This window comes from Corvus kubaryi, unplaced genomic scaffold (assembly GCF_017639235.1).
Source record: "Corvus kubaryi isolate FWS band 111438036 unplaced genomic scaffold, C.kubaryi_AGA036_p1.0 split3-73, whole genome shotgun sequence".
NCBI classification, from domain to species: Eukaryota; Metazoa; Chordata; class Aves; order Passeriformes; family Corvidae; genus Corvus; species Corvus kubaryi.
The window spans coordinates 540,270-563,911 of NW_024582091.1; the positions used below are offsets into that span (position 1 = coordinate 540,270).

The window sequence follows — 23,642 nt, forward strand, 5'->3', positions numbered from 1 at the left end:
CACAACTTCAGGCCATTCCCTCAGGTCCTGTCACTGGTCACTACAGAGAAGAGATCAGTGTCTGCCCCTCCTCCTCCCCTCATGAGGAAGTTGTTACTGCAATGAGGTCTCCCCTCAGTCTCCTCCAGGCTGAACAGACCAAGTGACCTCAGCCACTCCTCACACGGCTTCCCCTCAAGGCCCTTCACCATATTCATTGCCCTCCTTCAGACACTCTCTAATAGTTTCATACCTTTCTTATATACTGGTAGCCAAAACTGTCCAAGCAAATGGAAACATATTCACACGACAAATAAAATGGGAGGGACCAAAAAAAGTCAAAAAATAAGGCATTTCAGTTCAAACTAGATCTTTATTCATATGGAAAATACTACTTTTCTTTTTTGCAAATGATGCTAATAAATAAAAATAATCAGAAAGAACTTTGCTCAGAGCTAAGTGACTTATTAACAGCCACACAAAGCTTTTAATTCCCGTTAAAACCACGCCAACAATCATGCAGATTGGCTACGAGAAAGCAATATAAACTATATTTTATTTTGTGCAATCTTATCATACAATCTTAATGCTACCTTCTTCTAAAACATTTCACATAGATTGAAATGCAATTTCAAAAAAAATATTAAGGGACATATTCTACACTTATTCCACATATGGAGCTGTGTACAGCTTAAGCTCATAATGTATAATGTAGTTAGCATCTAACAAAGGTAAAAGATGAAAGGACCCCATTCTGAAAATTCAGACACATTTATAAACATGAGAGAAGGAAAGCTCACACCAGTGAGTTCTCAACAGACAAATACATTATTAAAGCATAACAATAAATTATATTAAATTTAATAATGTTGATCCTTAAAATGGTTATTTCTGAGGAAATATCACTTAAAAAGCACATCAAAACTTTCATCACTAGGAGTGAAACTGGAATTTTACATATGTCAATTTCCCACTTGTTTTACAATAGGCTTCAGATTTGTGAGCATATTTTTTATCATACATCTAAAAACAAATTGAAAAAGGTTGCAGTTAAGCTGTGCATCAAACACATCAAGGTGAGAAACAGGCACTTGACAGTATAATGTGCAAGGCAAAACCTTTACTGGTCACAGTATAAATAGTTTCTTCAAGAGGGAAATTAAAAGTTCTCAGTCCATTTTTGAGAGCAAAATATTAAGGGCTACTAACAGATCTTCTTCTCTTCTTTCAGGTCAGCACCAACAACCAAATTAACACTAGCTCATGCCTTAGAGGGTATTCCATAAACTATAAAATGCAGCATACTTTACCCAAGAATACTAATTCTTTCCTATAATTAACCTCAGCATACGTACTTGCCCAAGGCAAAAAGAGTTTACTCACAGACTAAACAATGCAATATAAATGCTAACTTTTTCACCCCTATTAATACTTTTTAATATCTAATGCCAATTTTACAAGTATATTCACCAGTTGCAAGATCCTGTTTTGTAGCACAAAACATCACTGTTCTTTTATATAAACTTAAGAATGTCTTTTAGCATCCTATTAGGAAAATAAACCCAACCAACTAAAACCATTTTGCTACAGTTTCCCTCCAGGCACATCTCAGCAGGAATCTCCAAAAAATACCTATGCAGGAACTGCAAGCCAGAAAACTGTACATGAACTGGAGGAGAGGAGAAGGAGAGAGCTAAGGGAGGAGTAATGTGGCAGTAACAGAAACAAGCTTAGAAAAAAATTGCATGCATCCCTTTTCATCAGCATAACCTTCTTGCAAAAATATGTTTACAAGACATCTGTTATATAAAGATCTACACTTTCTTGTAAAAATGCTGATTTTCTCTGACATGCTAGCTTCATCTTCCAAATGCACTGGCCATATTGCTAGACAGTCAAGTTTCAGTTCTGTTATACCAGTTTAACAATCAGGAGAAAAAAGGCCTACTGTTCATTTCTTATGAAACTTTTGGTTTGATTTTTATCCATGAATGTTAAAGAAGTCTTTGTGTGGGTCATAGAAACAAAACGGAAACTAACTTTGGATGTGACATCAGCTGCACCGCTAGTGAGAGACAATATGCTAAAAAGAGGCACTTTTATTAGTCATATATACATCTCAAATCTCAAATCTAACATTTCTCCTTTTACCAAAAAATCAGAGTATCAGTAGCTAATAAGACGGAACTTTTCAGCAAAAATGCTTCAGAAGTTGTGTGCATGCACATACTTGCAATGGCTCAGTTACTCAGCTACCCTGAAAATGCCAGAGTATAATTCAGTCATTGCTTATGCAGTGGGAAGAAAGGACAAACACACTCAGAACCAAAAAAATAGTTTGTAGAACAAGGATCAGCTATTATAAAAAAATGAAAACACGTGCCCTTCCATAAGAAGCAGCTTATTCCTATATCCAGATTCAATATCCCCCCAGAATACCAAGATCATCTTACACTTTACTCAGTGCTGTTTTCCAAATTTTCAATAATTTCTATTTTTTGGCATAGCATGCATCTTAAAAACTGAGAAACTTAGCTTTGTCAAAAAAAGTTCAATATTAAAAAAAAACCAACAACAACAAAACCAAAATAAAACAAAAAACAACAACCAAAAAAATCACAGGAAAAAAACCCAACAAAACAAAACACAAACCCCCCAAACAAACAGGGAAAAAAAAAAAAACCCAAAACGCAAAAATTCCAACTCTGGAAGACCCATTTGACCCAACTGTTGGTGACAATCCTGTAATGGAAGGAATTACATTAGAATTGTATTTTCCCATGTCACACACAGTACAGCACAATGTGACAGTAAGCATCTTGTATGCACAAGCTGAAGCAAATGCTGAGGCTGAAGATTTGGAAAACAGTACTAAGTACAAGCATTCTCCCTGCAAGCAACAGATTAGTATAGTTAAAAAGGGACAGCATCAAAACTAAAATTTTGAATGGCCCTCAAATAACAGAAAAGAAACAGGACCTCAAGTTAGTGGAAGCTCCTACATAAGGCAGTCAAATTTACAACCAGCATATACATTCACTAAGGAATTACTTGGGTTTTTTTGGTAAAATCAACAATCTGACATACCGCAGAGTCTGAATGTGAAATATAGGCACAAAATAGATTCTCTACTTTTTTTTCAGTGTGGAAAAAATAGCTATTAACAATGTAATAAGAAAATTTACTATCTGGTGAGCAAAAATTTGTAACAATCTGAATAAAACAAAACACTGTATAAAGGTGCAATATTGAGCAGATTTGATTTTGGTTTAAACATATGAGTAAATCATGGAACCTTTCTCTTCTTACCTATTAAGTATTTCACATTACCAGTATCATTCTAGTTCTTCCCAGTTGTCAGTAAGGTTACCTTTGCTTTGACGTCTAATACTAACCAGCTTTCCAGCTGATTTGATACTCCACCTGGAACTGTTTCCTGAGCTGGCCAGGTTTGTGTATTTTGTGGAGCCTTTGGTTTCATCTTCCCAGCCTGACCAGGGTGTATAGTCACTTAAAGGAGTTGCTGCATCACTGGCAGAGTCAGCAGTGGTAATCTGTGGTGGTTCCCATCCCTCAATCTCGTCTGGTTTCCTAGATGGAACATTCTGCTTTATCACCAAACTGTCCCAAAAACCTGGCTTCTTTTCAGACTTCATCTCTTCCTTTAATTTTAGGTTTGTTCTAGAAAATAACGATGATGTGGTGATTATTTTCTCGATTTAACAATGTATGTAGTAGTTATTAATAAACATCCAATTAAATTATGTTTTACACTAAGGAAAGCCTGAGGCAGCATATCCATTACTGTCAGCTTCAGGAAAAACACCCTCACATACACATAAACCTAAACACAGCAGAATCTTTCAGTGATAAATCAGAAGAGGACTGAGTATGGTCATTTTCTATTACAAAAGAATTCACATAACACTATCTCCCACCCTGTTCCTGTGGGGTGAATTCCACAGAGCTGCCTTCCGAAATGTACCAAGTATTTTAGGATGTATTAGAAAAATTTAGGACTTTAACCAAACCAACCAACCAACCAAAAACAAATTTAAAAAAACCCCAGGAGTATGATAGTAGAAGGAATATGAAAATATTCTAACACCAGCTTTAACATTCACTATGTTACTCAGTTTCATATACATGTTACCACCTCGCCAGTAAAACCTTATACCCTAAAGTAGTTGATGTACACAGTATTAGGACTTTAAAGATACCAGGCTTTTTATTAATATTTTCATAAAGATCCATACAATATTGTGAAAACAGCTGTTTTGTATTTCTGGTAAGAACTCTTGAAATCCCCCTCCCAAACCCAAAAAGTAACTGTAACTTCTCTCTCAGACATTTGAAAGGCTACTCATATTATTACTTTTCTTATCCCATTAAGAATCTTCAACCTGAATAATTTTGCAGTGTGAAATATTTAAATTAAAGAATGTCAGAAGTTTATGCATAACTTTATATGCAGTATTACATATATAGTCAAATAATGGGCCACAAGGAAAGGTTGAACACCAGGGGTGAAACACACAGCCTTCAGGGTTCAATGAGCTAAAAAGCAAATTGAAAACATTATCTGTAGTAGCATATAAATTCCTTAGCCACAACTAAACCCACCACTGAATCTTTTTCAAATATTTCCATTAAAAGAGCTTTGTTCCGTTAATGAAAGCTTAGCTCTATCATATTTAAACAGAAGCAACTCAACCAATACCTGTAAAAATCCCTTTTCCTTTACTGAATTTTGCATTTATGATTCATCAGAATTTTCATCTTGCTAAAACCAGCCATAGATTCCATACACTTTTCTTGTATTTTGTGAACAGCACACATAAAAGTTGCACTTGTCTTTAAAAGTAAAGTAAAAATCATGACATATAATTAAAGAAAAAGATCTGTAACTTAAAAACCAGGCAGTTCTCATAGTAATACCAAAATAGTTTCTACATTGGTGTAACTCTTCTTACCATACTTCTGCTCTCTTCACTCTTCTTCTTGATTCTTATATTCAGCATCAATTGCAAAGCATTATTACAGGAGCCTAGCATCTTAATAACACCCATAAAATTGCACAGGGATAGTAGTTGGGAACTTTTGGTAAGTTTTATGGAACAGGCTCAAGTGGAAATAAAATACATGGATTTATATTCTAAATTGTTTATTTATATACATACACCCCCCTAACATGCATATATATACACTTGCATTCTGAAACACATTAATTTCAAAGTAAACTGGAGACAAAGCCTGCTAGAGCAAGCCTTATCAAAGCTAGTATCTGGTAGGAACCGATCTACTGATGTGTGGCATATTTAGTTTGTAACCAAGGCAGTGAGGTAAAGCCTACACGTAACAGAATGATAGTCAGTCCTGGAAGAGCGAAGTTCTGTCCAGGGAACTGCTCTCACCACATCGGCAGCACAACTGTGCCAAAAATCCACCCCAGCACCAACAGATCCTAGTATAGCTACTCCACTTAACCTTTCTAGGTGTAGTAAGACTTCAAAAGAGAGAGTAAGGCATGTAAAAAAGGGAATTTGTAAACTCAACCATAATTAATCCCTAAGAGGAAAGGGAGAGTGTGAGAATGACCCTTTTACTTACAGGCCTTTACTACCTGACAAACCTAAAGATGTTTACAATATTTTCTGTCCTTTCCTAATACAGCATGCCTCATTCACTGTGAGCTTAATGTATACATAGCTTTGCCCATAAACCCTTCTCTGTTGATTTGACCTCCAGCAGTTGAACACTATTGTTTCTCAGTGTCCAGCTCCATTACTTTGCACAGCTATTTTCTGTTCCAGTGAGTGTATTTTAATACCAGATAGACCAAATGGTTTTACTCACCCTTTGGATTTTGGAGATTTGCATCCTGCTAGCAACTGCTGTTCATCATCTTTATTGAACATAGACGTCACTTCCTTCCAACCCCGGAAACTTGCACCTTGAACCTACACAGAGAAGTAAATCCTCATCAGTAGGAGTGACAGACTTACAGGCACAGAGTGGGACTGCCACTGCCAACGCTGGGGCTGACGGGCAGCAATTGCTGTATCTCCTGCGTGCAGTGCCACTGGCAATTAGGCAAATCCATACAGCTACAGAGGATGGCCATGCTTGGGAAAAGAGCCAGTCCAGTTTCTGCAGTAGAGCTCTTCCTTGCTGAGCAAACAATACAAATCCTTGGTGGTTTTATGATGTCACTGAATACGGCTGGGCTCTGTTTTAATGTATCACAGTAAGAAGGGAATCCAGGCAGCTTTAAAGACAGTCTAAAGGGCTTCAGTAGACAAGAAATGAAACAAACTGTCATTTCTAGAAAGAGTCACAACAGACAGGACAGCCACGTGCATTATGAAACTCTTTAGATTCAACCTGCTTTATACATATTGTCCCTCTTCGTAACCCTAAAACTACAACTTCCGGCCCTGCAAGCAAGAAGGGTAAGAGCACTGGCGCACCAGTGAAATGGAAGATGTGGCACTGGTGCACTACAGTGTGTACTCTAAATTTACTCTGAACATTAAGCAGGTAGCATAAATTACTTTTTAAAATTATTAAAGGTTTGATTCTCCCTCCCTCAAGGCAAAATAACTAGGTATAGGTTATTTTTACTTTGATAGCATGCTTACAAAAACATACACGTGTGTGTCAAGCACAGAATGTGAAAGTTGCTGCTCTTCTTCACAGGATCCAGTAAGAATGGCAGGCATAGCCTGTCAGTGTTACTTGACTATATTAAAAAAATACGATACATCATGAAGTGTAATAATCAAAACAAAACCACAGCTGTCAAGACAAGCAGGAGCTTTTGGCAAGCGCACGTAGTAATAGACAAGGAGGAATGGCCTTCAGCTTAAGGAGGGTTAGTTTAGATTAAACATTAGGAAGAAATTCTTTACTGTGAGGGTGGTGAGGCACTGGAACAGGTTGCCCAGAGAAATTGTGAATGCCACATCCCTGGAAGTGTTCAAGGCTAGGTTGGATGGGGCTTTGAGCAACCAGATCTAGTGGAAGGTGTCCCTGCCCATGGCAAGAGGGTTGGAACTAGATGATTTTTAAGGTCTCGCCCAACCCAAACCATTCCATGACTCTATCATCTGTTATCTTACTAAAATTCTATTATTTTGGGCTGTCTTCTTTCAATAATGACGTTTCATCAAGTCATTTCCACCTAATAAATTTGCTGATTACAAAAAAAATAGAACCATCTTGTTATTAGTTTTGAGATAGCAATTTAAGACATAGAACAGGCTTAATTAAAATTATATGTGCCTTTAAAGAACAACATTGATGAAAGACTGCTTGGAGAGAAGCATTTATACCCACACATTCAATGTAACAAAAAGGATATACCTATACATACACCTTCTTTAATCTAGGGCATCATACATACTTTGCCGATGCAATCCCAACCTTTGCTGCACTGTTTGGATACCCAAGCAATCCTCCAACCAAAAAGAAAAAGAAAAGCACCTATATCTAGCCAGAAGTTTTCCATACTTTTTAACTTTAGATTTTTTATAATTTAATTTCATTAGTCCAATTCTGATTCACAGATACCTTTAAGAACAATTATGAGAAAATTTCATTGTCAAGAAAAATGGCATGTGCAGGTCTTCAGATAAAAAATTACAAGCTCTACATTCTTTCTACCTGTATGTAAATCACTATCTATGTACACATTGTACCATTCCTTCCATATTTTCATATCCATGGCATTTGGTAGGTATATATAAGGCTAACAACCAGATGGTAACCGATTTATTCTTCTCTCAACTAGTCCTTAGGAGAAATGCACATTAAACATTTAAGATACATTTCCACCACTTACTTATTTGGGGTTTCCAAAGGAAACACTGTCAGGATATCTGCAGAAGAACACCAGTGTCCAAGTAAACCATATTTTGCCAATAGGTGATACAACTCATTGCACAAAGCCTACTACACATTAAACAGACTAGGCTGAGAGAAACCACAGAAGTGCAAGAGTAAAACCAGAACCACTGCCTACCATGCCTAAGCCTCCTCTCCTGTACCTGCCCGTGCCAGCACCGATCTCCTGAAACATCTTTTCACTCCACCAACCAGGAGTAAACAGCTCACTCTTGATTGTCTTCTCAGTGGTAGCATACTCCAGAATTTAAGTCTTAGCGAACGAGGAAGTCAAATACATATTTCACACTTCCAGAAGCTTTTTTGTAACTACTGAACTGGTTTTAAGACAACAATCTTGGTTTTTGACTACTGCTGTTATATAGCTGATGCACAATAAAGAAATTCCTCAGAACAGCCTGCTGCATTTCCATGCTTCTTTTCAGAGTTCTTGGAACACTTTTAACTGACTGGCAAGTGCAGCTGGAACAGTTACAGTTGTATCAGCTGGTAGGTACAGCTCAGGAAGGAGATCTTGAAGTCACCATTCCCTGGAACCATAAGTTTGACATGCAGCAGCTGTACAGCCAAAAAATGCTGGGAACCATCACAAGAAGAATTAGACAAATTCAGACAGGAGATTCATAAATGAATACCCCCTATTTAAAGGGGTATACTCTCTAATACCTCAAAACAATGATTCTTGATGTTAGGGGAAGAGGCCCTAGACACCAGCTATGTTATGCTCTCCCTGAACACCATCTCCTGTTGCCACACTCACAGATTGCCAGAATACATGGGCCAGTCTCTGAATCAGCTGGGAATCACTTACAAATTACAGAGCACCAAGACCCATATCCCGGCACAATTAGCTTCCTTGCAATGGATGTCAAAGGAAGGTCAGTAAGTAAAGATGACACTTCAGTAAGCTGACTCCTCACCACACTGGAGACTCATTTTATGTAAAACTATTAAAGTTATGCAAAGTATGAAAACACAGTACTGATATGGTCTTAAAACATCAATCCACTGGCAGAAGCTCTGTATTTCATTTTTATGATGTAACTCTCAACACAAAAGTATTATTTAGTCCTAAAATTTCCTAGAGGGTTTATAAATATAACTGACCTGATTATATTCTCAAAACTTTAAACTACTTTTCCCTGTGTCATTGGAAAAAGAAATAATTCAACATCCAGAATTCACAGAATTACACAGCCTTTACAGCTGGAAAGGACCTCTGGAGACCATCTAGTCCAACCCTACTGCTCAAAGTAGGGTCACCCTCAGCAGATTGCCAAGGACCATGGACAGCCAAGTTTTGAGTATCTCCACAGCTGGAGAATCCACAACCTTTCTGGAAAACCTGTTCCAGGGCTTGACTGTCATGGTAAAAACGTTTGTTCTTATTTTTAAATTATATTTCTTCTATTTCAATTTGTGCCCATTGCCTCTTGCCCATTCACTGAGTACCCTGAGAAGAGTCAGGCTCCATCTTCTTCACAATCTCTCTGCTGCTGGTGTACATGCAGAAACCTTTCTTGTTGCTCACCACATTTCACTCTAGGTGGGTTTAATCCTTCCTAACCTCATCCCTGCATGCTCAAAGAGTGTATCTATACTCCCCTCAGGTCACTCGACCCTGCTTCTACCTCTAGTAGGCCTCCCTTTAATGCTTGAGGTTTTTCAGGAACATCACGTTCATGCCTCCTGTCACCTTTGCTTCTTTCTGTGCCTGATGGGTTGGGCTTGAGCTTGGAGTAGGTGATCTTTGAAAATCAAAGTTGACTGACAGAACCAGCTGTACACTCAAAACCAGGTTAAAAAAAAATTTCAGTGAAATGCCATGGGACAGCTAAAAAAAAAAAAAAGGAGACCACTATTAAGGAAGAAAGCACTATTACTGACTACAACTGTAACATCAGATGTTAGAGGACCAGGCTGGATGCTGCAGTCTACTATTTTTCAAAAATGTCAATGAGAAACAAAGCAGAAACTTCTCGAGATGCCATTTCAGTATTCTCTGAAGTAGAATACAGACTGGTCTCATAGTAGTTTGACTATGACAGCACATTATTAAATTTTGAACAGCAATTAATAAATTCTCTCCTGTATCTTCCACTTTAGGTTGTGAAAACCTGTGCAGCAATGCGCTGTGCAATCACCTCAAAGAACCAGTAAAAAGTGACATTAAACATACATATTAATCCATCAACTGGCAAACTACTGAGAAGCCCTCATGCTCTGTTCCAACTGCTATCTTAAGAGCTCAAGCCCAGAGCACAGATTCTTTTCCTTTAGCTCCTCCTAGCTTATAAACTACTTTTTTCCCACCATGAGAAAGCTGCCATTTAATTAGTGTATCTTCTGAAACTGGGAGTACAAGCAGTCCCTCCTAGAACATCATGCAAAGGATGTGGTCTGTATCCCTGCTCACACTGTCTACTGTTCCTTCTGCTCACTTCTCTCCTCTCTGCTTTGCCAACGCTTCAGTATTGGTGCCCATCTGTCACACAGATCCCCAGAGAGAAGTCTCATAAGGTGGCAGATATGGTTATCAGATACTGCTTCTGAAAAGGGTCAACCCAGTCCACTGCCTGCTCACTGATACTGCCTTCCTTAGGCGATGGTTTTGTACCTGTGTGATGCTGTGGAAAACTGTTTCAAGTACTTATGCCAGCAGAAATCTAACTCCCTCATTTTTTGCATTCTTTTAGGCTAGTTCTTAGAATCAATTCATTAAAGATAAAGCATGTGGAATTTAGGGGCAACAGCACCTTTTTTGTAGCAGCAACTGTTATAACAGCTGAAGCACCCTCTGTCATCTATCAACTTTCTTCCATAATCAGAGCTTTGCACATACAGTATGGCTCCGCCAAAACCCCTAAACTTCACTCTAATCTCAACCTACACAGTAAGACTTCAGTTGTGTTACCTGTATTGATTCAAGTGAGTCAACTGTATATAAATTGTGTATGTTGACTGCAATTTTTCTTTCTTTAGATAAAACAGGGAACACACGTCTACTGATAGGTAACTTAATAAAATGCCCCAGAATGGGTCAGGACCTCTTAAGTTGGAAGTCTCCTACAAAATTGATAGGTATTATAACCAAAAATTACTTTAATTACACCATTTTTCTTCACATCGACAAATACTGATGTTTACAAGACTCCCATTTTCCCGTAATAGGTAAACAGGCAAAGACTAATAAATGAACAATCAAAGAGTCTACTGAGAAACAGTAAAGCATCACTATGAAGACTTTTCAGTTAATTTTACTGTCAAAGGTAAACAGTTGATAATTAGAGCTCTGCTAGAGGGCAAGAAGATTCATGAAAAATTAGGGTAAAAGGCAACAAACCAGGAATACTAACAGCTGAGTATAAACTAAAGAAGTAGTTCAGTTCTAAAAGCAAATTTTAAAAGTATATTGCACCCAAAAAAAGTATGCAGACACAGATGAATATATACTAAAGAAGAAGATAATGTAAATTTAATTGAAAACAGGTAAACTTCTGCATCAGATGGATGTGGTTAATACAGATTAACACCTTATAATGGGAAAGATAAAAAAGCACAGAATTCAATCAAGTCAAAGAATAATAAGAAGATCTGGGACATGGAGTCAGAGGTACAAGACAAACAGTTTACAAAGCAAGAGATTCAAATATGTCTGAAGTTTACTCTGACTGCATTAGGTGTGGGTATCAGTACTTCCAGTATATTCCTGTTAGACTCTTCTACTTCCCAACTGCCAGGCCAGCAGGGCTCTGCAGCACAGAAATTACTCTCTGCGGGCTAGAACAAGCCCAGAGTCTTAGCAAGCAAAATGAGCAATTACAGGGGATTTTTGCTGTACACCTCCACTGAGAACCAGCACGTTCAATACCACTGTGTAGTTATGTAGATAATCCCTAAAAAGTCACTGCTCAGCATGTAAGAAATGAGATTTCCAGCCACTTACTGTTTCAAAAATCAAATTTATCAACTTCTTCCTTTTCAACTAAAGTAAATGCTAAGGAGTTGATATGCATTCCACATGCACATATCCCAAGACACCTAAAACACTCATTATCCTGGCTCCTACGCATTGCCAAAGGCCTCCTTCACTTTGCTAACAGCATCAGAAAGAGGTGAGAAAGCCAGCACAAGAGTGTTATGTATGTTTCTAGTCATGTGGGGACCCAGATGCATCAGCTTCATTTTGAGAGACCAGCTTCAAATACCATGCTTTTTTAAAACTTTATTTACTTATTTATATTTCCTTATATATATTTACATACTAATATCTCCACTTACTTTACAGTCAATACTTTATATTATACAAGGGACACGGATAGAGCATTTCTAGAATAGAGTATGAAGACCATTGCTCTATAGTTCAATAGTATTTGTATGTTGGAATAGAGCGAGTTGTAGATAGCCAGATTTACTTGCTGGGGTAGAACACAAAGTCAGGAACTTGTATTTTCATCCAAAATGAGACTATTACTTCCTGCGGATTGCAACAAGATATTTAACTTCCGAATTCAGTTAGCTGTTAAAATAGGAGGATATTATTGTAGATGGGGTACCAAAAATGAAAACATTAAAATTTGTGTATTCTCTCAAATTAAATTCAACTTCTTCCACCCCTTTTGGTTTTTTCATTTCTCTATTTTTAAGAGAAACACTGGCAATGTTTTAAATGGAAACAGCTCACACATACTATTCAGAAGTCTCCCTGTTTCCCCTCAACACTCTCAGCTCTCAAACTTTTGGATGAGGTTGCAAAGTTCTAAACTTAACATGATGGAGTCTCTGCTAGGACACAGGGTACAAGCTAGAGAATACTTCAGCTGATTTAACCAAACTTTTCCCAACAACAACAACAAAAAAATCAACAAGAACTAGGAAAGCTCCAAGGGGAAATACGGTAAGAGAAGAAATTCTCAGACATCCAGAGCCTGCAGAACTATCAGTTTCAGCAACCAACCATACTGTCTCCAGAACAAACAAGACACTGTTTGTACCTTCCAAAGGAATAACACCTCTCGTTTTCATTCTTCCAGCTCTCCAAGTATCTTAGGAAGGAAAATAAAAATGCAAAAGTGCATAGAGGCATCATGTTCTAGTAGAGAGAGGAGAAAAGATGGAGTGTGAAGCCATACAGCCTCTAGCAAGACTGAGCACAAGGAAGCGAGAGTGCAAGGCATTTTCACAGTGAAAGTTTTTAGGGGAAAACCACAAGATGCAACGAGCACTTTATAGGGCTAGGGAGTCAGGATAATAAAATGTGAATACCACTGCCAACAAAAGATGGAATTAACAATAAGTAGTAGACAAAAAAGGGTATTTACTTGCATCTTTAAAAAAGGGACAACTAAGACAGTGTTGCTGTATTAATAGAGTGCTACTACTCATGGTTATACAAAGTGGTACCTCCTAAGGAGTGAGACACAAGTTTGCAGCAACTATACTCATGCAACCCAGGCTGATGGTCAGTGGATAACACAAGAGATGAAATACAAAGACTGAAATGCATTAAACCCTCAAGAAAGAAACTGGTGAGGATCCAATCCCTAAAATACATTTTTTTGGGTAGAAGACATATCAAGTATTCATACTGTCCTTTTAAATACACTACTGAAGAAAAAGGAGACTTGGACAATGGCAGAGTGCTTGTGATGTCCATCCCTACATCCCCTACACTGTTTGAAAACAGCCTGTAGGTTTGAATTCAGCCGTCTCCAACAGACTAGATTTGAAAATGTTTTGTGGAAAATCCATCCTTAAAAAAAGCAGAGAGAAGCAGACTAATGCCACACAGCAAGAACAAGAGTGTGAGAGGAGCAGGTATAGGGGTTCAGAGCCAGCCATGGCCCACATGGCAGGGAGGGACCTGTGCACCCTGCAGGAGAGATGGGCTATGTATTAAAAAAAAAATACAGAGGGAAAGAGCAGAGGGAGGGAGGGGAAGTGTCCCACCACTGAGAAGAATCCAGGAGAAAAGATTAGAGATCACATACAACCTATCTTCCCTTGTTACCCACAGAATAATTTGTATTTTTAAGTGATACACATTAGTACACCCTTCTCTTGATACATATTCTCTACTTTTGTTACCATTTTGAGGTAAGGGAGCCTCTGATTTGGTTTATCGATTTTCTTTAGAGGACAATCTAATGTGCAGCTACGTGTAAAAAAAGCTCATCTTCACTCTTTATCATGCTGCATAACACATAGTGATGCTGAACACTTACAAATCGTTTCAGTATGTTTTAGTCTGGTTGGTTTACAGTTATGACAATTCACTGTTTTACTTCAATTTAAAAGAAAAACATGAACTACGTTACAGTAGATACTTCTAGGTGGCTAAATGCTAATGCTAGTGGGAAATGCTGATCAGCAGCTTGAATAGCCCTCCAGTTCTGGCAGGGGAAGGTTGGTATGCACAGCGTGTTTTCATAAGGAAACAAGTGCCCTTTTGTTGGACATACTGCAAACCATAAGGTACTCAAGGGACTAATTCAACTAGCACACAAACCTTTTTGTATAGAGATCAAAATTGTAATCTACTTCCCTCAGCTTCCTTTGTGGTAAAGTAATTAATTAGTGTCTTTAGATCATTCACTTTCATAATTCAGGCCAAGATGAAGAATGTTGAACATCAAAGAGTTAAGGCAAATAACAGCATCATTTTGTCCTGCATGCCCTTCTTGTGCTCTAGTAAGTAAAATGGTATATTATCGATTTTCTCTACCCAATTGTGGGAGCTTCCTATCATACACACACACATTAGCTGTGCATACAAGAGTAAACAAGCTATTGTTAAAAGAGTAGGTCCTTTTGGAGCAAATTTTCACCTTTCGACTGACTTATTGCATCCCCACCACTTATCATCACATCTCATCAAGGACTGAGTGTAATATAAAGTCTAGGTTGTCATGCCTGTAAGTGCGAATTAGATTATGTACCACAAACGTATCATTTAAGTGGGAAAATAATCCCAAAACAAACAGCACCTGAAGAGATACACTCCAGGGAAGAATTTAAAATAATTTCCAGTACTCCTCAAACCTTACTAAATAATTTAGTGATAGGAGAAGGGAAGGTTAGAAAAAAAAAAGAAAAAAAATCACTCAGGAAATCACAAACCTGAAAGTCAACCTCTGAAGCTGGAAAGATTCCCAAAACACTGATTACAAACCAAACAGCAGAACAACTATATGTACACAGCCTGACCAGAAACAACACAGATTGGGAAGAGGAGATCACACTGCCAGATCACCATCTTAAAATACAGCTAACAAAAGAAAATATTTCCTTGGGTTTGAGGAGGATCTTAATATAATGTAAAATGAAATAAACAAGACTAAAGCTGATTATTAATGCAAAAGTCACTCTGCTTATCTAAGTTTAGAACCGAATCCAAAAAAAACCAAAATACACTCAAGCATGAGTAAGAAGAAAGTTATCAGTAGAAGATCAGTGGCATTTGGCCTAATTTTTTTTGCTGTACCTGTAATATACACCTGGAAAAATTCAATGCATGGATATATGCTTTCTGAGTCAGGATATTGATGCAACAGTGATCAAGTGTAAATGGGCACTGAAACAACTCTACTACTTTCAGCATATTCCTTCAACACAGCTGAAAAACAAAGCTGAACTGTACCTGAACACCCACACAAAACTGAACATGCCTTTAAGAAAAAACAAGGCTTTCAATTTTAACAAATAAAGGCTGCGTTACTCAGTCATACATCGCTTTCTTCTTGGACATGAGGCTATATGTTCAGCAGAAAAACTCCAGTCCTGAACTGTGAATTGCCTCTGCTCATTTCTGGCAGAGATAGCCTACACTGAGATCAAGATAATGTGATCAGCCTCGCCCATATTTCATCTACTCCTAGATCTCAAACCTCCATTTGTATGTCCCTAAAGCAATGAGTGAATCAAACCAACCATCTGGGCAGGTGGTGTGAATTGAAAATTTCCTGTTAATGTCACCAATGAAAAGTATTAACCCAGGCATTTCTAAAGTCTTGCTTAAGAGTAATTTGGTATTTTAAATTCATTTTTCTCTTCTATAAATAATACTTTTCCACTCCAGATTGCTCACTACACTTAGAAAAACATCTTTATTATGACAATAAACTAACTAAATAGTGACAGTGAGTCCTATCCTGCAAGTTTCCTCTGCCAGTCTTCAGCAAAACTGAAAATACTTTTGTTGATAAAGAAAAGGAAAATGTAAAATCTAAGTGTGTTGAAGAATTATACTTTAATTTTGGCATATATTTCACAGACAACCCTAATTTGGAAACTTGCTTTTAAAATATAATTCATCAGGTCATTTCTAAAAGAACTTATTTCACTCCACTAACTTTAAAAAGTCTGGGTGGATATTTCAGATACAGAGGACAACCCATTCAACATATTTAAAAATGCTTCCATTTCTAGGCTCCAGGCTCTCATAACTGCCTACTATTCACCAGCCCAACTGAGAGGTGAAAACATAGGAAAACTGCTTTTCATCTTTCAAATACTTCTAATATATTCATAATATTAATAATAATGATGGTGCTCTTTTCTTCAGTATCCATGGCTGTTAAGAACTTGCTTAGCATTTTCAAACTCTGTTTCATTCAACCACTTCAGTTATTGTTTCACATTCCATTATATTTTAAAACAGAATATCTAAATTATTTCCATATTTTTACTGTCAATTGATATAAATGGCCAAGTGTACCAGAGAAGATTAATTTCAGAATGTAAGTATTTACACAAGAATACTTCTGTAGTTCTGCATTTTATTGTCATTACAAAGAGAAACACTGGAACACCAGATTCCTATGCTCTCTGGTTTTATATCAATACACAACGTTACTCTGTGCATCTCTGTAGTAAGAGGTTATAATACATCTTACTCAGACTTTGCTCCTCTGAAATATTTTTGGAAGAATATTAATCACCTTAAAATATTAAAAAAGCTCATATGTCATTAAGAATTTAGTTTTACCTAATTTATAATATTTCAAATATGCTTCATGAAATGGAAACAGCTGTATTAAGATCAAAAAACCATCAACTGTCAAAGCTGAAACAAAGAAGGTCAGATAATGAATTTTAATTCAATTTCTGTTACAATTCAACTATTCCAGTGTTCAATTTTGATGAAATTTCCAACTGAAAATCTGTCAATTATTTTTAACAACTTAGCCATAGTAGAGGTTCATATTTGGTGTTTCCTTATCCAGAAAACAAACCAATAGATGCTAATTCAAAAGACAGTAGCTGACACACAGTTCTTACTCAGTCATGGAGTTTGCCATTAAACTACATGTCTCCGATAAAGGTCTTGGATGAGTAATGGCCATATTTTCCTAGTATAGTTTCTGCAAAACAGGCTGAATGCATCATTTTTTGTTACAGTGTTCAGCAGCACACATACGGCTTCCTTTTGATATGTGGCTTTTATCACACAGGCAGTGATCACACAGACATTTTCCCAGAGCTCCTCACAGAGAACCAGCAGCAAAACTTGTTGGAAATGTGCCTTTGATGATGACAGAGCTGAAAGAGAGCCTACCTAGGAAAGTGTTCAGCAACTTCTAGTAACTCTACTCATGTTATGGATGTCCTCACACAATCTTGGCAAATAGCTTTTATAAAAGCAAGGAAAACATTATAAGCCTACTTTAACAGTAAAGAATTAAAATTATTCATTCTTTCTCAAAACCCATTATATTTTAGTTTGTATATTGATGGTAGGAAGTCCAGCAGTGGTAGAGAGTATGGCTCCAGAAACCTCCCAAAACCCCAAGAAGATGCAACAAATGATTTAGGGAAAGCAGATCTCAAGCAGTGCTGTAGAGGAGAAGATGATGCTGGCTTCATGGATCAGGGGGAGTGGATAATTCTGTGTTAGGCTGGAGGGGAGGAGGGCAGACTCAGCTGCTGATGGCAAACCCAGGCAGTCAGAGCCAGTAAAGCAGAATTGGCTCAAGGAAAGATACAAGTGATAAAAATGACAAATGGGGGAGAGGAAAGGGACGTACTAATAAAAACCTTGAAAGCAAGGACAGAGATTTAAATGCAAATTTCCTGAAACAAAGTGAGGCCAGTTGAAGAAATGGAATCTGAAGGATGAGGAGGACTTAAACTTCATGCCATAAGCAACAACATTAATATCAGCAATGGAATTTGCAGGAACTAGGGGATGGGAAACCACAGCATAGGTACTAGAAGCAGCAGAGGAAGTAATCACCATCAGTATGGGAAGTGAGGGTCTGCACAAGAATTTCAGCTGTCTAGACAGCAATAAAAATAAAAATAATATTAAAAAAAGCAGGCTTGCCCTGGAATTCATAGAGGAAGCAACAGTAAAGTCTAGGACACAAATTCTCTTTCGCACAATAGATAAAAACCACCAACAACCTGCAGGTTACAGGCTTGACTGAAAGAAAAAAATATATACTGATGGTGTCTGTAGTAGGAGACTAATCAGACAATACGTGCTTTGTGGACTTCTAAGAGTCAGAATAAGCCGACAGAGAGGGGATGAGAGGTGAGAAACAGATATGATCCCAGTCAACTGTGTAAAAAATGACAGTATAAATTAAAAAGTGAAGCACCTCAAAAATGAAAAGAATTTAAAACTTAGAAAAAGTCCCAAAAGACTCTGTCAGCTCTGTAGAGTTCCAGAAAGACTGTGAGAAAGAAACAGGAGTCACTCAAGAAGCTGCTGAAAGATTGTATGTGACAAGAAGGAGGAAAAGCAAGAAAGGCAGGCCAAGGAAGGCTCAGGAAAGTCTTCATTGACAGTACCACAATCTAATGTTCAAGAATGATGACAGAATACAGGTGATGGATTTTAGCCAGGAAAATGCCACTGAAATGTCACAAGAACAACTCCAATGAAGAGGAAAAAATCAGGCTAACAGAGGTAGCCTGAAGGTATGATGGGATTATTGGAGTACTGCAGGCAAAGCCTGAGAAACACAGAAATGGCTAGAAAGTGAAGGAAAGGCATTAGCTGGATTAACATTGACTACTTAATTTTTTTTAATTAAAAAATACCCTTATTCAACCCATTAGTAAAACATAAGAAATGCTGCTCAACTCCCACCCATTTCTGCAGGGCTTGTCTGAGTTCAACTCATTCCAAGATGAAAGCCAGTATTAAAATCGTACCAGACACTTAAACATCTTCATTAAAAGAGATAACTAAAATTCTGTACAGCCAACCTTCAAACATCTTGAGCAAGTCTAAACAAAATTCAGCATGAAACATGTTTTTGCACATATTCTCTTTGAACATAACAAAAAATACAACTGGGGAGAACAGATCAAGGCTAGGGTTCTGAAATATTTTTACATGAAAGATAGAGTTTCATTAGATAATATAGGTCAGCCTAACACCCATCCCCTCCCCTAATATATAGATGTATTTTAATGTGGAGTGCCATTTTACATCACAGTTACACATGATATTGACACAGCATTGACATCTCTGAGAACTGATTAGATGGTAGGATTGCAAGGAGAACATAGCACAACTGCCAAAACAATGCCTTCCAGAAATCAAAACCCAGCAGCTTTCCCTTTCCAAAAATACAACTACAGTTTGAAACATAATGACTATATTCCAAACTGAACACAGGTTTGGCATGCACCACTGTACATTTCTAGCATATTTTCAGAGACACACACAAGAAGCACATTAATTTCATCTTATACATGTGTACTATTTATGCATGTCAAGTTACCTTCATGCATTAATTATAACTTAAATGAATAAAGTACCTTCATTGCATAAATTAAAAATACTTATGCTTCAAAGCATAAATTAAAATTTACTTCTAAGATACAGTCTAAAACTGTCTGGTCTAAAAAAAACCTCACAATAATCCACACATTTATTTACACAAGTACTGCTTCAAAATTTACTTGTCTTTCTTATCTCAGGAAACACCTTACTATTTTAAATAAGTGTTAACAATTCAAAGTACTTGAATGTATGCAGAAACTTTTGCTAAAAAGTGGTCAGAGCCTGACAGTTCCCTCCCTTGCAATTTTCATGTTCTAAAATTTGTTTTTGTTCTCCCCTGGAACAAAATCAAACCATTCTGTATAACACAAAACCAGAACCATCAAAACTTCTCTTTTTAGATCAAACTAAGCTTTTCTATTTAAGAACTATGAACTTCTACAAATTCAAATGTCTGCTTCAGCCCAGATCAGGCTTCCATATCTAAACAGGATGATTAAAATTGCTCTAGAGCAACAAAGGGGTTTTTTGTGTTGGGCTTTTTTTTTTTTTTAACTTATAGTAGACTAATTCTTTGTTGCTGTCTGCTATTGCGATGTTCTAATTATTAGGTTGCACAGTGAGAACTCCTTCACTCTTTCTCAGCTTTGAAAAAACAATATACAGCACCAACATTTCATTATACTGGAATACTTTCAATGTGGTTTGCTTTAATGACATAGATGTGACTACCAATTTCTTTCTTTTGAAGTAAAAAGTTTCAGCCTTATTTATAGCATGAATATAAGAAGCTTAAGGATTTTCTTCCCACTTGCTTATTAAAAATGAAAATAAGGACAAAAGATGGTTGTTGGGAAAACAACGTGTCATAAACCAAAGTCAAAACACGATGACTCTGGTTCATCTTCTCTTTTACCAAATGATGTATCAGAAAAGGAAATGAAATCTAACAGTCAACTTCTGTTGAGATCTAAAGCTGGGTTTCTTAATTTACTAAAAAGCACTCAAACTAATTATCTGGATTTTGGCTCTAATGATAAAAAATTAGGGAAGTCCTGGATTCTCCTCTTCTTGATGAGGTAACCCTTCATTCACAGCAGGCTGTACTGTAACAACTTACACACAGACTGAAGGTCTTCCTCAGCCAAACTCATGCACAGCTAAGGCACCACAAGAACTGCCCCCATAACTCCTCCAAGCTCTCATGGTGGTCAGGATGCAGCAGCAGAGAGCGCAGATCATCACTGAATCCCTCTGCACATTACTGGATTTCCCTCCCTTACAATCATATTATTGGGAGAAAAAAAACACGATCTGATGAAACATCAAAAAATTCAAACACTAAAAGCAAGGAACACGAACTAGATCAGCTACAAGAAGCTGAACAAGTGCATTGGTTACCTCATGCTTTTCCCTTGACACCTGTCCAAGCCATGTTTTAGATACACTGTACCTATGGATGACCTAAAAGATGCCCTGAGAATTACAATGTCAATCAAGTGGTCAGAGCTTTCTGTATAGTCTATTCTTCCTTAAAGCGTACACAAACTCTAAAGTATCTACCGCTAAATATTTTGGGCAGGGTGTTGCATTTCTTTCAAAATAATTTGATTTTAACAGGCAAAATAACTAATAGCTTATGATCTTCACTCCAGCCTCTGTGCCAAGCTACACTACAGTTGTGCTAACCTTACTGAATCCTTTATCTTCAAGAATATTTCTTTTAGTGACTTAGAATAATTTATTTTTCTCCTGTCACCCCCAACATGAAAATCAGCATCCCAGTTCCACTTGGAGTTGAAAAGGAATTTTCTTAAAATTCATGAAAATGCAAACCAATTATTGTCACCACCACTATAACTTGAGATTACAACTTATGGAACAGAGGCCCAGGACAGTAAAAGACAATTGGACTGGACAAAATAAAATAAACAAACTTCAGCCTCTGTTGCTACAGTAGAGAGCTGGGAGAATTGTCCGGACAGAAGTCTGAAGAATCCTCTCCTGACTGGGAGGCTACAGTCAGGAGCCTCAAAGGGGGCTTGGACCATTAGTGGTAGAGAAGACAAGCAGTGAAGAGACAGTGGGATTTACCAGAAGCTTTTGGTGACCTTTGGTGTTCAAGGAGGGTTTCAAGAGGTGACCAAGTCTGTGAGGGCTATGATAGTACAAGCCAACAGCTCAGTGAAAACAGTGGAAGCTTACAGCAAGCACCTGAGGATAGGAACTGTAGGAGGCAAAGGTTAGATGTTGCATTAGAGGTTGGGGGAGATACTTCAGGTCACCTCAAACCCCACAATCCCCCTTCCTCCTCTGAAGGGGGTCTCCAAAGTAAGTGTCCATTCTTCTTCTACAAGAGGAGATCCTATTCATCCATATGACTCTCCACAGCTGCTGTCAAAGAAGTAGCAAGGGCTATGGCTCTACTGTTTAGCTGTGCAGGAGCAAGGGGAAGGCAGGGCTAAACTGGTGATTTTGGCTACTGGAAGATGGAGAGAATAACTGCTGTGACTGGGAGAGGCTGCTCTTCAGCAGTTGCCACATGTGTTGATAACCCACAGCACTTGTCAACCAGAAACTCAAGCTGAGGATAGTTTATCCAGACACACTCCAGCTCTCTCAGCAAGATAGGTGAGACAAACATGGGGTAGAAAGTTGGGTAGGCTTTATTACCTTCTTTTGAAAAGAAACCTCACTGTTTTGCAACCCAGGGCAACTGCTTACTTCAGAACCTCTCATTCAGTATCTAAAGTAACACTGTGGCAACAGAAGATCAGCAACGAAGCTGTACTGGGTAGTGTAACAAGCTCCTGAGCTGGATGGATGCCTAATTGCTACCAAGTTTTTGAAAGCAAGTCAAACATCTTTTTTAGTTGTTTTCCCTGATACTCAACTGATACCCTTCCTTTCAGGTTATATTTGTTGAGAAGGTCACTGCTGGTATTCAACTTATCACTTAACAACAAAAGCTTTCAAACAAGATTGCAGCTATTTAAAGATAGTGAACTACCATTAACGAAACCATAGAAAAAGCAATCCTGCCAAAACATTAGTGCTCTACACAAACGCGCAAATAAAGTTACGTTCTAAAACACCCTTGTTTAACGTATTGTGCTTAACAGACGGGTTGCAGTGCCTCTGCCTAGGATTGGAAGAGAAAGTACCCTGCGGTATGAAGCCACTGGAATGAAGGACAGCAAGTCCCAGCAACGCCGGAGGCCGGCTGCTGGGAGGAACCAGGGGTGGATAGGCCAGTCAGCACCCCAAAAAAACCGGGCGACAGTCGCACGATCAGCTCAAACACTCGCAGCTCCGACCAGGGCCAGCCTGCCGGCACATCAGGGTGGGAAAAGTGATTACTCATGCCGCCGGAGAGGAGGGCAGCGGGAGCGGGGCCGAGCTCACGACCCCTCCGAGCCGGGCTCCGCGCTCCTACCTGGGGGGCCGCGAAGGCGGCGGCGGGCGGCGGCCCGCGAGGACGCGTCTCCTCCTCCTCGGGCGAGTCGTCCAGCAGAACTTTGCTGCTCTTGTTGAGCTTCCACATGGCGGGCGCGGGGGCGGCCCCGCTGCGTCCCGGCAGCGAGCGGGCCGCGGCGGGACCGGGCGCTGCTCCGCAGCCCCGGCAGGAGCGGCTGCGCTCGGCAGGGCTGTCACCCCGCCGGGGGCTCCCGGCCGGCAGGGAGGGAGGGAGGAGCTGCCTGGCGGCGCCAGGAGCCCGCCCCCCGCCACCGCCTCGCCCACCGGCCTGCGGATGGAGCCGGGGGTGCGGACGGTCGGTCCGCGGCGGCGGGGTGGGCAGGGCAGGGCCGGGCCGGGCCGGGAGCCGCCGCCCCCCGCCACTCCTCACCTGCCGCCGCTCCCCGCCGGAGCCGTCGCCGCCCGCGGCCGCCGCGCTGCTGCCATGTTTGCGGGGCGGGAGCACGGGCAGGGGGGGCTGCCCGTCATCACCGCGGCAACAGCGCCGGGCCCGCCGGCAGCACCCCTGCCTCGCTCCGCAGCTTCCCGCAGGCACGGGAGGGGG

The 23,642-nt window shown here is 39.1% G+C and overlaps 1 protein-coding gene across 1 annotated transcript; it reads right to left on the minus strand.

The window, feature by feature from the left end:
- Positions 1 to 2,595: 2,595 nt before the first annotated feature.
- On the minus strand, positions 2,596 to 23,408 carry LOC121659121 (testis development related protein). Its single transcript, XM_042016955.1, has 3 exons — positions 23,058 to 23,408; positions 5,836 to 5,939; positions 2,596 to 3,660 (listed from the first exon to the last, which is right to left on the minus strand). The coding sequence occupies exons 1-3, from the start codon at positions 23,163 to 23,165 to the stop codon at positions 3,315 to 3,317; spliced, it is 558 nt and encodes a 185-aa protein (XP_041872889.1). The 5' UTR covers positions 23,166 to 23,408; the 3' UTR covers positions 2,596 to 3,314.
- Between the last annotated feature and the right edge of the window lie 234 nt (positions 23,409 to 23,642).

Bases quoted from the DNA above. Each gene is read 5' to 3' on its own strand.
- LOC121659121 (XM_042016955.1), bottom strand. From the start codon at position 23,165: ATGTGGAAGCTCAACAAGAGCAGCAAAGTTCTGCTGGACGACTCGCCC. The intron at 5,940-23,057 runs GTAGGAGCGCGG...TTCTCTGTGTAG, and splicing joins CCGCCTTCGCGGCCCCCCAG to GTTCAAGGTGCAAGTTTCCG. The intron at 3,661-5,835 runs GTGAGTAAAACC...GTTATTTTCTAG, and splicing joins AAATCTCCAAAATCCAAAGG to AACAAACCTAAAATTAAAGG.